The sequence below is a fragment of the Mya arenaria genome, chromosome 3, assembly GCF_026914265.1.
Source record: "Mya arenaria isolate MELC-2E11 chromosome 3, ASM2691426v1".
In the NCBI taxonomy this organism is placed as follows: Eukaryota; Metazoa; Mollusca; class Bivalvia; order Myida; family Myidae; genus Mya; species Mya arenaria.
The window spans coordinates 26,274,229-26,287,981 of record NC_069124.1 but is presented as its reverse complement, the minus strand read 5'-3'; the positions used below and the strand labels follow the sequence as shown (position 1 = coordinate 26,287,981).

The following is a 13,753-nucleotide window of genomic DNA, read 5'->3' as shown; positions in this document are numbered from 1 at the left end:
TCATTTTGAAGATAATTGATAATGAAGATCTTTTGGCAATCAAAGGACGATATACAAGTTATTAGATGCAAGCTAAATTCACCTGACTACAGGCCACAAAGTTTCCATCAGGAGTGTCGACAATTCTCAGGACAGGGTCACGATGAGGTATGTTCTCAATTTTAGCGGGTAGGTGGAAATCGACCTCCTTTGCGCGTTTGTACGAGTCTTCCTTCTCGGCATACTCCAGCTGCATGTACGTACAGAACTCATCCCATGTGATTGCGCCCTCTGAGGCCCAGTCAATCTTCATAAACAGCGAGTCAATTTGGGCCTCCTGAAATATACAAGAGAACTTATATTTAAATAGTTGTTGTTGTTTACGTTTTTCATTTGAGTTTCATGAGAAATAATTATTAATTTTTCTCCGACTTTTTTGAGAAACTTGTTTTTTCAACATTAGCATAATTACACTTGTTTCAAGTGCAGACACCAGAGTACTGACACTGCCCTGTGAAAACCACTTCAAGCTGACCCCAATCAGACTTGCATGCATCCAAGCCGAGAATCAAACTTGGGGCACCAGTGCTTAGCTAATGTTAGCAAAGAGTGTGCCTATGTATGACAAAGGCGACAGTCTTAAGTCACAGTAAAATCCAGGAAAAACATGTATATAGCATATAAAGTGCATACAACCAGTCTAAGTTACCTAACTAAAGACTGAATTTAATTAGAGGTTGTCCCTACTGCACATGTCAACAAATATTAAGGAACCTAAAGATTGATTTTATGATAATTACCCTGTTTCCGGATACTGTAAGTTTTGACTTGAGAAGAGCCTTGAATTCATCTAGCTCAAGTTGACCGCTCCTGTTTGTGTCCGCCTCGCTGAAAGTCCCTTTGAGAGCCTCGAGTGTGTCAATGTTGATCCTCTCCTCAATCTGAAATTGATAATTATACTTAATTTCGTTCAGAATGATATAAACAACATCGGGCATTCCATTTCTAAAGTACAAAGTAGAAATCTGCATACTGACATCCAATTTTGCAAGGCATTGAGAAAATTTTAGGTCACACCCTAAAATTCTAAGACTAGAAGCACCACTAAACCTCTAGGCCTGAGCCATGGACAATTAAATTGTTTTGAAGACTGCCAACAAACAATGACTATCAAAGGGTCAGCCCAAAATACCCCTATACTAGTCAGCACCAGTGTGCATGCTCGAATTGCTAATAATTAAGTCAGCAGGCCGGAGCCCAGCCCTGAGTTACTGACCAATCATTTAGAAGACCAAAAATAAATGTCAAATTTCTAAGTGTTTAGCACAAAATGTCTATCAAATGCCTGTTTACATGCATGAGCTTCAAAATAACTCGCTTATGACTATATGGAAATAAATATTATCAGCCATAATGGCAGCCAAATTTAAATTTTGTGGTTGTAATCTGATTAACCGAATTTTGGTTGTCAGAGCTCTTCTTATGATAAAATGTGAACATGTCTGGCGATCCCATTAGCAGAGGCAATATCCCATGTTATAATAACAGTGTGTATACCACGTGATAAATTACGTCATATATTCTACGCTGGAAGGCAAAAAATTGCTTAAAATGAAGACTTAAATTAAATATAACTTTTCATTTACAACGCCACTTTAAATGAAACAAAGGGCAGCCTATGCCGCTTGAAGAGTCCCACATTTGTTTTATTTCCGAAATTTGATGAGGTCATTAGTTTCATCAAACACTTCGACAAACCTGTTTCCAAAATAATGTTTTGACAGTGCTCGTCAGATGGCCGTATTGAGAAAAGGTTTGTCAAAGTGTTTTAAGAAACTAAACTTGCAATCAAATTCTGGTAAAAGACCGAAGGTGGTGCTCTGTAAGCGGCATAGACTGCGCTATGTTTCATTTAAAATGGTGAGGGAATAGCGAAGTAATCTTTGTTCAAAGTCTTTTTTCAAATCAAAATATTGCCTTCCGACGTAGCATTTATGACGCAATTTATCACATGGTATACACACACTGAATAAGTAATAGTTAATGTGTATTTGTGGTCTTCAAAATCTGGTGGTCCCATTTGCAGAGGCACAAGTCTGAACACTAAAATCAGTAGAGGCACAAGTCTGAACACTAAAATCAGTAAGTGCTTTGATTGAAATTTGGCAGATGTTATTGTCATAGGCTTTCTTCATGATAACATCAGAATCCGTCTGGCAATACATGATTGGCAGAGACATAAGAATAAACATGACTTTAGTGACTATGTTCAAAACAAATAAGTTCATAACTTTTTTTAAATACTTTATTTCAACCATTAAAGCAACAAAATTTGAAAAGATCAAGAAAAATATCAATCTTTTTAATCTCTCATGTATAATAACTTAATTAGTTTACTTCATGTTTAGCCAGTGAAATATTTTAATTAAAATTCATTCAATAAATAGATAATTTCCTTATTGTTATAATCTTGAACTTAATTCATTCTTATGTTAAGTGCTTGAAATTATACACCCAAAACTGGAATTTGTAATTAAAATGCTCAAACACTAATAGTATGATAGTTATTTTAGTGGGTTCTTTATAATTTCATGCACAATAATATGTATACATGTAAAAATTATTTTTACTTTATACACTGAACATGTTTAAGCGAACAATACAATATTTTATAAATTTGAAAAGAATTTCGATTTTTTTATCAACGACTTAAACATTCTTTGTACTATTGAAGAAAAGTTCAATTGTTTTTATAATAATGAAAAACAGTAACAGGAATAAAAATAAAATAAGAAATTTAAATGTATTTTCAAAACCAACCTCATTTTTCAGTTTTTGTCTTTTTCTTTTATTTTCATCCATATTTCACTCCTAATAGTTTGATTTATTGATTAGTCTTAAGTTTAAGAATTATTCCTGCTCTATGAAAAAGGCTCAACTTTGTTCTAATAAAGGTACCACTGTCTACTTTTTCAATAGACATGATATTTTAAGAATTCTACAGGATATACTTATATTAAACATAGCATCTAAGTGACTGTGCTCAATTAATAATTAGTACCTCATACTTCACATGATTTAACTTTTATTTTCTTGAAAAAAATAAAGTGTTACATGTTTTCAACCATGTATATTAACTAATGATAGAAACTCATAAGATATTTAATTCACAATGCATTTCAATTATGTTTCCAAAACAGATCATGTCTAAAATGTTAATGTATTTATTTCTTCTTACTTAAAATTAACAAATTAACTAAAAAAAAAAACCTAAAAAAAAGATTTGTTTTCTTACATGTGTATTTTACAGTGCTGTGATAAGAACAAGTACGGTATATGAGCAAGTCTTACAATTAAAACAACACGCCAATAAAATTCTATCATAAATTTATGATCGGGTCAGTTTTATAACTTAACCCCATAAAAACCGGTTAGATCTTCTCAAATAAAACTGTTTAAACCTGAACCAAAATATCTCACTCTCAAATAAAGAGTGTTTGTTGTAAACATCAGAAATGAAAAACTCGTAAGACTCAATTCTTATAATCCATTAAGTCTCATTTTTCGCATCTATAAATCAATGTTGTTTGCAAGGACAAATTAATTAATATCAACTTGTATTTTGATCCGCATATTCTTTTAATGTTATTATTATATTTGTCAGGCTGTTCCATTATATGCTGTGTGATGGATGATTATAATGTGTGCATGCCTGCATATCTTTTTCAACCCCAATATAATTAATTATACTTCCCCAGTATGTTATGCCAACCGAGACTTTAAGAATCATAATTATTAAAATCATCGATTCTTCAAATAAGAACTTAGAAATAGAACCATTCAAACCTAGTAACCATTTTGACATATATTATTATACTTGAACAAGCATAAATTTCTTGAACATTTAAAATTGTATTATGCAGGTATGACTCGAACTAATTGAACGTTTTTGATCAATGATTGAACTGCATGTGCCATTTCTTGAACTGTACTTAAGGTTCTTGAGTCCACTCAGGGGCCTTAACCAACTTACTAAAATTGTTTTTGTTCTGTTTATTTGAGTTAATCAACGTCTGCCAAAAATTGGAAGACTTAAAGAAACTGAGTGAGACACAAGAGATCCGGGTGCGATACCCTAGCTCTTTGCGAAGAGATCTCTTGGTTCTTTAAAGCATGTTTACAAGGGATACAAATGTCCTGAGTTGAATCAGTACTGAGTACACCATTTTCACAGTAGACTGCCCTTTAAATGGTGAGCGCTAGGCAATGGAGCTACTGGTACCATATTTTAACGTCTTTCAGTTTGACGCAGCTCGGGTCTGAACCCCTGACCTTCTGACCCTAAGTGAACGCTCTTCCACTGAGCTATCGGAGCAGTCACTAACAGAATGTAATCACTGAGGCATGTATCTATAGATAAGATTAATTTTGTATACTGCTCCAGGGACAGCTAGTTCAACAGCAACTCATGAGTCTGTAAGACTCGATCCTGTCTGATGAAAAATAAGGTTATCAAAATTCAAGAAAATGCAAATTCATTACCTTATAGCAAATTCTGCTTGCCTCGTTATAGTCAAACAGTCTTTCTTCATTGCTTTTAAACATAAATCCCCCACTATACACGTTCTGTTTAAAAAAGGTCTCCAGTTTTGACGCAATTTTCATACACAGTCCGTTCATCCTTTCTTCGCCTTGCACTGGCTTTAATGATTTTGCTAGTAAATTATTCATTATGAATTTCAAATTATTATTCTTACTCATAAAGATGATTCATTTGAAGATCAAATTAAGTCCAAACCGATAAAATCGATGCTGTTTTTTTTCATTTTTGAATCAACGCATTTCATTAAACATTAACATCGATATGATGTTACACGTTCAGCACTGCATGTTCATTAATATAAATAAATTCATCAAAGTCATCCATGAAAATATTATCTGCCTCAAAAAACAGTCTTGCAACCAGAGTCAGTTTTTTATAATCATTATCAGCCTCATGCAGTTACTATTATAAATAATAAGTGCAACATCAGCAATTATATGCAAAATCAAGCTCTTTAAAAATAAATTGTTGGTAAAATCTCGGATTTTAATTGTTAACAGATGTCTTAACAGAAAAATTTGAAAATGCCCACACATCAATTCCCAATAATCAAGTCACTGTTAAATAAACATAGTTTGCAGTGTTTGGCAGTTTTTAATATTCAAGCAATAACAGATTTATGTTTATCACTGCTACCCAAAACAAAGTAAGAAACATTCCCAATTCACAAAAAGTCATCAATATTACAAGAAATCAATACATGTCCAATATTAAGAAAAAGAGTGCAACATAAGAAATACCATTATACTGCATTAAGATCCATTTAAAGAACTGTGATAGAAATTAGCCATACATCTTACATTATTTCTCCTCAAAGAAATTACAGAATAAAAAGCCATTTATCAAGGTAACATAAACTCGCCTATCAATACATGTAATATTTACATGCATGATACCACAGCATATGTCTGTCATGATATTTCAAATTTTTAAATCAAATCTCTTGTTTTACAATCAAAACATTGTCATTTTTTATCAGGTTATCATAATATTTTTCTGGTTATTCTTTAAATCTGCAGAAACAACAAATTGTTGAACGTAGATACCGTTAAAAAACATCACAAAATTATCCCTAAAATATCAATTATTGTTTATAAAGGCCATAGTTAATATTAAAATAGTTTGTTTAGCTTTTCCCAACCTAAATGTTTAGGTTCTGGGGGCTGTAGGTTGAAAGAATCTCTGTGCCAAAGTTTCCTGATTTTACTCCATGTGAAATAAAAAAAATTAGTAAGCATCGACAATAATAACACAAAGCTTAAGAAATAAAATTGATAAATTGATGTACAAATTGCAATCTGTGACATTTCTACATATTTGCGATAATTGAATATATGACTAAAATCCTTTATTGAACAGGTCAAGGTGCTCGCCTATCACCCAAGAGATTGTGGGTTCCGTGCCAATTTGGATAAGAGTGCACTCATGGAATAGCTAGGTGTCCGCCTCTCATCCAAAAGGTTGCCTCAGCTTGATGCCACCTGAGTGTGAGGTGTCTAGATTTTTAGGTGTCCACCTCTGACCAAAGGGATTGTGGGTTCGATCCCCATCAGGTCTTGAGTGGTCTAGGTGTCTGCCTCTCATTCAAGAAATTGTGGGTTCAAGTGGTTTAGGTGTCTGAATCTCACATAACGGATCGTGTGTTCCATCCTGGTTGAGTGATCTTAATGGTATAGGTGTCCGCCTCTCATTCAAATAATTGTGGGTACAATCCCCAAGTGGGTGAGAGTGGTTTGGTGTCCACCCTCTCACATAAGGGATTATCAAGCGTTTCCGTAAGGTTAAAAAAATCCGACCGGAGGGCCATGCGTGTCCGAGTAAGGATTTTTTAATCCGGACCGGAAAAACATATTTGATACTTTTTCTTGCATATATAAAATTATGAAGTAATATTGCATACTTATATTTTTGATTGCGTTTTATTGAAATGCCTAATGGCATAATATACTTTTCATAAACCATACAATCGAAGAAATAAAAAGTGGCACATTGTTGGACGTGACTCATCTTACATGGGGGGTGAAAGACGAAATATTTCAGCACTGGTAACATGACCAGAAACACACGTCCGGTATGCAAGAATGTGGGTTCAATCCCCACCTGGTTGAAAGTGATCTTAGTTGTCCAGCTGTACCCTATCACCCAACATTCTGCGGGTTCTATTCCAATCTGGGCAACACTGATGTCTAGTTGGCTAGGTGTCCGCCTATCATCCTATCATGGGACAAACATCCAGACTGTAAGGATTTAGCATTAACCGATCTACATCGACATAACTCAAACATGGGTTTAATATGATCACTTACCCAACCCTTCAAACCACAAAACACCTCATCATCGCTATCCTCTGAATCTTCCTGACTGTCCCTCCGTATTGGGAACAACAGGGGCTTCAGTAACTCTCGAAACCTAACACTTAATGGAAGAGTTCGGCTCTCTTCAAGAACCTGTATCTCCTGAATGTCCTTTCGAACTTTTTTCTTAGCTAAAGTGTTTTTTAATATATCCACACATGTTGCCTCACACACATCTTTCTTAAAACCGCTCATTTTCAAAACAAAAGTTAACTTTCCAATTCCTAACACTTCCTTCAAAAGTAGAGTAAGTTGTAAGCATGTAAGACTTGGAAAGAGAACAAATTGAGGTATCTTGATTCTGCTACTGTTTCATTTAATTAAGAGTCTGAGCTTCGAAGATGGGCAAAGCATTTGAAAAATTAATGAGGGAGGTCAAAGATCAGTAGCTGATTGCTATTGTTCTGCCATCCATTAATTATACATCTCTCTGTGTTTTCCTTTATAACTTACCATAGGGAAGGTCTGAGATGATAAAAACTGCTTAAAAAAGTTCATCACTTAGTGCTGTAATAATGTAATATAGGAAATTTGAGCAAATAAAAAAATACTGTGAAGATCTGATGGACATGAACCTCTTTTATGCACACAACACAAATGGTATGTTGAATATTGTATTTTAAGCTGCAAAATGTACAATATTATAAAAAAAGATTGCGGTGAATAATTTTAAAAACAGTTTATATATAATTGAATGAAAAGATGATTGATGGAAATTGAATGATGTCAATATTGTTACAGTATTTTTTTTAGATAAAATTTTATGTAAAAAGAATAATTATATTAGGGAAATAATACTTTAATATTAAAATTAAGATACAACTTTTCATGGTTTTTGTGTATTTCTGTTAAAACTAACCTTTACAGCCAATGAGATTGCCTATCAAATTGTTGTAAGTTACAACGCTAAATTGTCAAGAATTTGCAGTTTTTAACTTAAAACCGATTATTGTTTGTCACTGCCTAGTGAAAAACATTCTAATCTTAGTCAGTAAATAGAAGTTTTGTGTAAAATGTTTATAACTAAAACTCATTTCATTTGCTCTCTTCCCTTGCTTTTCAGTTCTGAAAGTACACAATATTGGCTTTTTTCTGTAGCTCCCATGGGTACGACCAGGGGACCCTTTTCCAAAGCTATATATATATATACGATATTTTCCCAATTTGAGAAAAATAACCAAATTGATCCACTTAAGAAAGGTTGCATACCGGTATTGGGGTCCTGAAAATGGTACTCCCCAAAAAACATTGTAAAAATCAACTTCATACCTACCTTCCGATATTATAATTTAGTGTTCTGTAACCGTTGTATATAAGGCACATGTTTTCTGCTTTCAGTTGGCATTAACATTATCTTTCTCACCAAATGACTTCAAAATCAATCTTATTTTATAGTATAAAATATTTAAACATATATAAATCCTTATCACATATATAATGAAACATGATGTTAGCGATTATCCAAATAAAAAGAGGAAATATAAACTGAAAGTAGAATATTGTTGCTACAACAAATCCGCCATTTTGGAATCCCCGAATTGGGGAATCCCTTTCAAAATGAGCTCTATTTTCATTAATGAATCGACAAACCTTGCTTTTCAGAATCTGTCCTTGATTTCCCAACACGATTCCAGGCCTGTTCAACTTAGAAGGCCCAGTGGCTATCCCGTCAACGGCACCGATCGTCAGTCGTCGGGGTTGTTTGTGCATGTCCTTCGGTTCGATAGCCGACGGCTCTTTTGTAGTCCTCCATTGCCGTCTACCACCGGCAGCCTGGGTCGCCGGCCTCTGGGCGAGTGGTGCAGGCTCTGGTCTCCTCCCACCAGCAGCTGCAGTTGAGGGACGGATGGGAACATTGTCGAAAAGTCCACTTGTGTACGACGGATGAGATTGGATATTCGCGGCCGCAGAACTGGGTCTCACATGAGTTTTAGCCTTTTTCTTCCCCGCCGACGGTATTCTTCCGGGTGGCATTGTCAACAAGGCTTCCAAGAGCTTAGCCTCTGCTACACTGATGTATATTTTCTTTAATTCATCGAATGATAGCCCCAAAACAAAGGTTTGTTTACGTCCCGAAACAAGTGCTTTTCTAACAGCCTCGGTTTGACGCCTGAAAATTGACGGAAAGTAAGGTATTAATTTGGTTACACCTAACTATTATTTTTGAAACTAAAATAGGTCAAGCTGAGTGTTTGGTGGGTAAAACCCACTGTATGCTTTCGAGTATGAATATTTCAATATACAATTTGTTGCTTCCAAAATCAGGCTGTTTAGTTTTGTTTTCAAAATGCGTATGTTTTGTTTTCTAACTAGGGACCTGTTTAAATAATGGCGAGGGGTCAAAAAGTGAAATTATGTTAGGGGCATATTTGTATTTATTTGTAAGACTATTGAACATTATGAAGTATTTAAGTTGACACACGTGTGGCAATAATTTAAGTAAACATTCTGCTAACTTGACGTGATTGGATACTTTAAAAGTTACGACTATTTCTTATTGAAAGGGGCCCTGGAGTCTGAATTAACAAATATGTAACCCCTTAAAATCTTTTAACATACTTTTTAAATTATCTAAAGCCTATTTATGCGCATTGAACGTGGGGAAAGGTTTAGTCATACTGGCAGCCATACAGAATGTAACCATGGACAGCGTTACTATGCATCGCACAGTTTCAAAGGAACCCCGTTTTACTAGCCCGGAAGACGGTATCATGTTTTGGTGGTGGGGCGGATTGCGACCCCATGTGTTGAAAGAAATTGGTTTTAATACTAGACCATGGATCTGCCACCCCCGTACGTGGCAACCAGAACACAACCACATATATATGTCGGGTTTTCAAACGCAGGGTATAGTCTTATTTTACATCGGTGGCCGGAACTTGGAAAATCCCACTCACTCTACAGTTAACCGAGAAGAAAATCTAATGTAATAAGAATGTGTAGGTAGCAGTGGCGGTTCCAGGTATTGGCGCAAGAAGGGGCGTATCTTAGTAGCACAGCCTTTTGGCATTTGCCCCTCCTTCTGAACCAACTATAATGAATGGTTTGAAATATTGGCAGTGGTGTTTGTGGATACTTTTAACATTTTCAGTCCGAAGTGGTGAATTTACTTTAATTCTCCGATATTGATATATAAAGTAAACTTGAGCGATTTAAGAGGGGTGGGGGACGCGCCGGGTGGCAAAAAGGTCAACGTGTTTCCTTCAGTGGGGGTTAATTAACGAACGAATAGTCTTTATTCAAGAACATAAACATTCCTTCTGTCTGTATTTAATTGAAAGTCTTCATTTTTTATTTCATGAAATAAATTTCTCAAAAGGAATTTTCATCGATTCCTTAACGTAATTTCAATTGCGTGTTTGCGCGTTGGTCGGACGAACGACTAACAAAAAAAAATATAATAAAATATGTCCAAAAGTTGGTGAAAGCGAAAAGGTTCCATCTGCTTCTTTATTTAATGTCACTTAGAACCTTTTCGCAAAGGTCATGCTGGCATTCTATTGTTGATGAATGGAAACACAGAATATACACGTCAAGGTGACTTGCGGATATTTGATCAAGGATTGATAGACATAATAAAGGAACACCTTGGCCTTTTTCCATCGAAAATATGGACGCTTTACAGTGTCTGAAATCTTTACATTTAACTACACTGCAAGTAGATCGCGTAGTAATTTCAATTTAGCAGTTAAACTTAATGACTTTACTCTTGGGAATCTTGATTATTTTTACAATAATACACTTCACGGTCAATTGATTTAAACTTAGTATTACAAAATAGTGAAATACACGTTAAAGCACTGTAATAAATTGATAGTATTAATTAAAATTATGCGTACTACTTCAACGTAAAATGGCCGAATTTTTCGGAATGGATTGGTAGATACTAGATAGTTGTACTTTCTCATGAAATTTAATAAAGGTATGTGTTTTCTAAAAAGAGCCCAACCGTAACGCGACTGTGTTAACGTTTTTTTCTAAAATGGCATCCTGCCTGGTACATCTGACAAGACACCTCCTGCCCGCCCATATGGTTAAATTTGCATAGGACTTCAGTAACTGGGTGTGCACCCACACCACCTCACTAACTCCTCGTTCCCTAATAAATGTGTCCTTTTATATCAGATCGTTTTGTGTGTTTTTCGAAAAAAAAGTAGTCTTGGAAAATTGACCTATACCCTTACAACATCAACTGCAATCATCAAGAGTTGTGTTTTTTTTTCTTACAGAAGTTTTTCAATTTAACAAAATGCAAAAAAAATAAGAAATAAACTTCGGTTTTAGAATTCCGATAGGGAGTTTATGATTGGGCAGCACGTCGCATTTCTGGCTGTCAAAAGTGCATCATGGCGCATCGTCGTTGTCATGTCTAGAAAAATCACTTAATACTTTAACTGAATAGGAAGTTTTCCAATGTCGTTTTTGTGCTTTCTTTTTTTTATTTCTCTCGTCTACGGACGTAAAACACACAATGGCACAAACCAGCCGTTCTTTTGTAGTAAAGGAAAAATTTTGGGGTTATTATTAAACTTTAAAAGAGAAAATATCGCGTCTGTCAAGTGGTGTTGAACGTTTGAAAAAAACATTTTGTCACGTAAGTTTTCGTTCAGTTGGTGTTCCATAATTCATACTAGCCACAAGAATACATGTTTGCTTACTTTTATCATGTTTGCTTATTTCTGTTTTCCAGATTTCTGACATAAATTTCCAGAGTTAAGGCATCGAAACTTACCCTTTGGCGGACCCCTTCCGAAAGGCGGACTTCCCCGGCTGTCCCGCCGACCCCGACATGACTCCTTCCTTTACTTCAACCGGCCATGTGGCTGTCTCCTTACTTTAAGATGTCCTTAGCGATAGACTCATTTTCAACGTGAATGACGTCAGAAAAATAACGTCACAATCATAGATTAAATTCACTACACAACGAACGTCCATTAAAAAAAGAACATGACGTCACAATACTCGTTTTGACCACACTCTACTTTGCGTATGCAAGACACATTGGTGAATGAGTTTCTGGGAAAATATTCTTATTTTGGTCGTTTTGAGAGACATACGCGAGTCGAAGTTGGCCAGCCTTAATACAAATAAAATAATGGTATTTTCACCTTGTCAGTTGTAACCACTGCCCCCCAGGTCCGGGGAAAAGCGGGGACTTTGACTATCGGTCTAGCCAAGACCGGGTAAAATCTCTGCTCTGCAGGGACGAACTAATGGTAAAATCCCCGCCAAATGCCTCTGCACTATTTTGCGCGAAGACAATACCACCGGAGTCACCCGGTACTGCGGGACCACCTGGAAAGTTTAAACACGGCCATTTCCCCGGCAATCCCCGGTATACCCCCGGACCTGGGGGGGCTGTGGTTACAATTGACTGGTGCATAACACTCTATTTTATTCTCAATACTTAGGTCTTACCAACCCGTTTTCTAAGTTAAGCGTCTGTGGACGGATATGATTTTGGCATCCAGATCGAAAAATATATTTCATTTTAGATGATCAACGATCTTGCCGAATATTTTTAATTCCCTAAATTATAATTCCGACTAAGGTACACACGTGCAAACAATATACTTTGTACTAGTATTCTTGGCATTTAATATCAGAAAATGATGCATTCTGGGTGATTCCCTTGATCAACACACTTAAAGATGCACTCTTACTCCCAAATAAGATTTACCACAATTAATACAATTGTTTTGATACACCAAAAAGGATGTAAAAATGTCGAAAACGATGGTTCTTATGAATGATACCGTGTTTAATTTGCAAGAAAGGTGCAGAGGACATGGTATTTCTACCTTACGAGACTCAAGAAGATCACAGTAAATCTTTTAGCACTCACCAATCATTTACTATTTTAGCATTTTCAGCTATTAAATACACGGTTACAATCTTGTTATCAGTAATTAAAAAAAATCATAAATGCATTATTTAGTAAGTAGTTAAAGGTTTATTATTAAAATTATGTTTATTATACATGTGAGTGTTTTAAGAGTGTCACTTTAAAGATGCACTCTTACTCCCAAATAAGATTCACCAAATGTTAATATAATTGTTTTAATATACCAAAAAAGATTAATAAATGTCGAAAACAATGTTTTTTTAGAAAGGATACCGAGTTTAATTTTAAAGAAAGGTGCAGAAAACAGGGTATTTCTGCATTGTGAGCCGATAGTTAATCGCAGTAAATCTTTTACCACTCACCAATTATTTAATATTTTTGCGTTTTCAGCTATTAAATACACGGTTACAATAGTGTTACCAGTAATTAATAATTTCCATAAGTGCATAATTTAGGAAGTAGTTAAAGGTTTAGCACTCAAAATTTATGAATGTTATATATTTGCATGTATTGATTTTGAATAAGAGTTTCACTTTAAATAAAGTTTTAATTGAACTCGTTTTGCAGTGGGAATCTAAGTAAACTAACAATTAAGAATGGTCCAGAATGGACTAAGGAAGCTCTGGTGTCTATATTCTACTGAGAATGTCAATCATTCAGTGTTCTTTTCTTCTCGGGGATTATTTTGTTTGTTCAGGATATCTAGATAGGCTTTTGTACTAAATGTTGACGTTGTCTAAAATAATAGACGTTCAAATCTGGATTCTTTAAATCCCTTAAGGAATGATTTGTCTTATAAAACATCGTAAAAAAATCCGTCCGCGTACAATTATTTGGATTAATGTACCAGTCAATTGTAACCACGGTTCCACAAGTCCGGGGGTACACCGGGGATAGCGAGTGGAATGGGCCGTATTTCCACCTCTTACGTGGCCCGCAATGACGAGTGAATGCGGTGGTTTTGTTTTTGCT

General features: G+C 35.3%; 1 protein-coding gene across 1 annotated transcript in view; it reads right to left on the bottom strand.

The window, feature by feature from the left end:
- LOC128227907 (WD repeat-containing protein on Y chromosome-like) overlaps positions 1 to 11,689 on the bottom strand; it is a 46,248-nt gene extending 34,559 nt beyond the window's left edge. The window contains exons 1-4 of the mRNA XM_052938840.1: positions 11,669 to 11,689; positions 8,527 to 9,046; positions 780 to 920; positions 83 to 316 (exon numbers count right to left, since the gene is read on the bottom strand). Coding sequence (XP_052794800.1) covers positions 83 to 316; positions 780 to 920; positions 8,527 to 8,910 — 759 coding nt within the window. The 5' untranslated portion in view covers positions 8,911 to 9,046; positions 11,669 to 11,689. The remainder of the gene's footprint in view (positions 1 to 82; positions 317 to 779; positions 921 to 8,526; positions 9,047 to 11,668) is intronic.
- Positions 11,690 to 13,753: the final 2,064 nt, after the last annotated feature.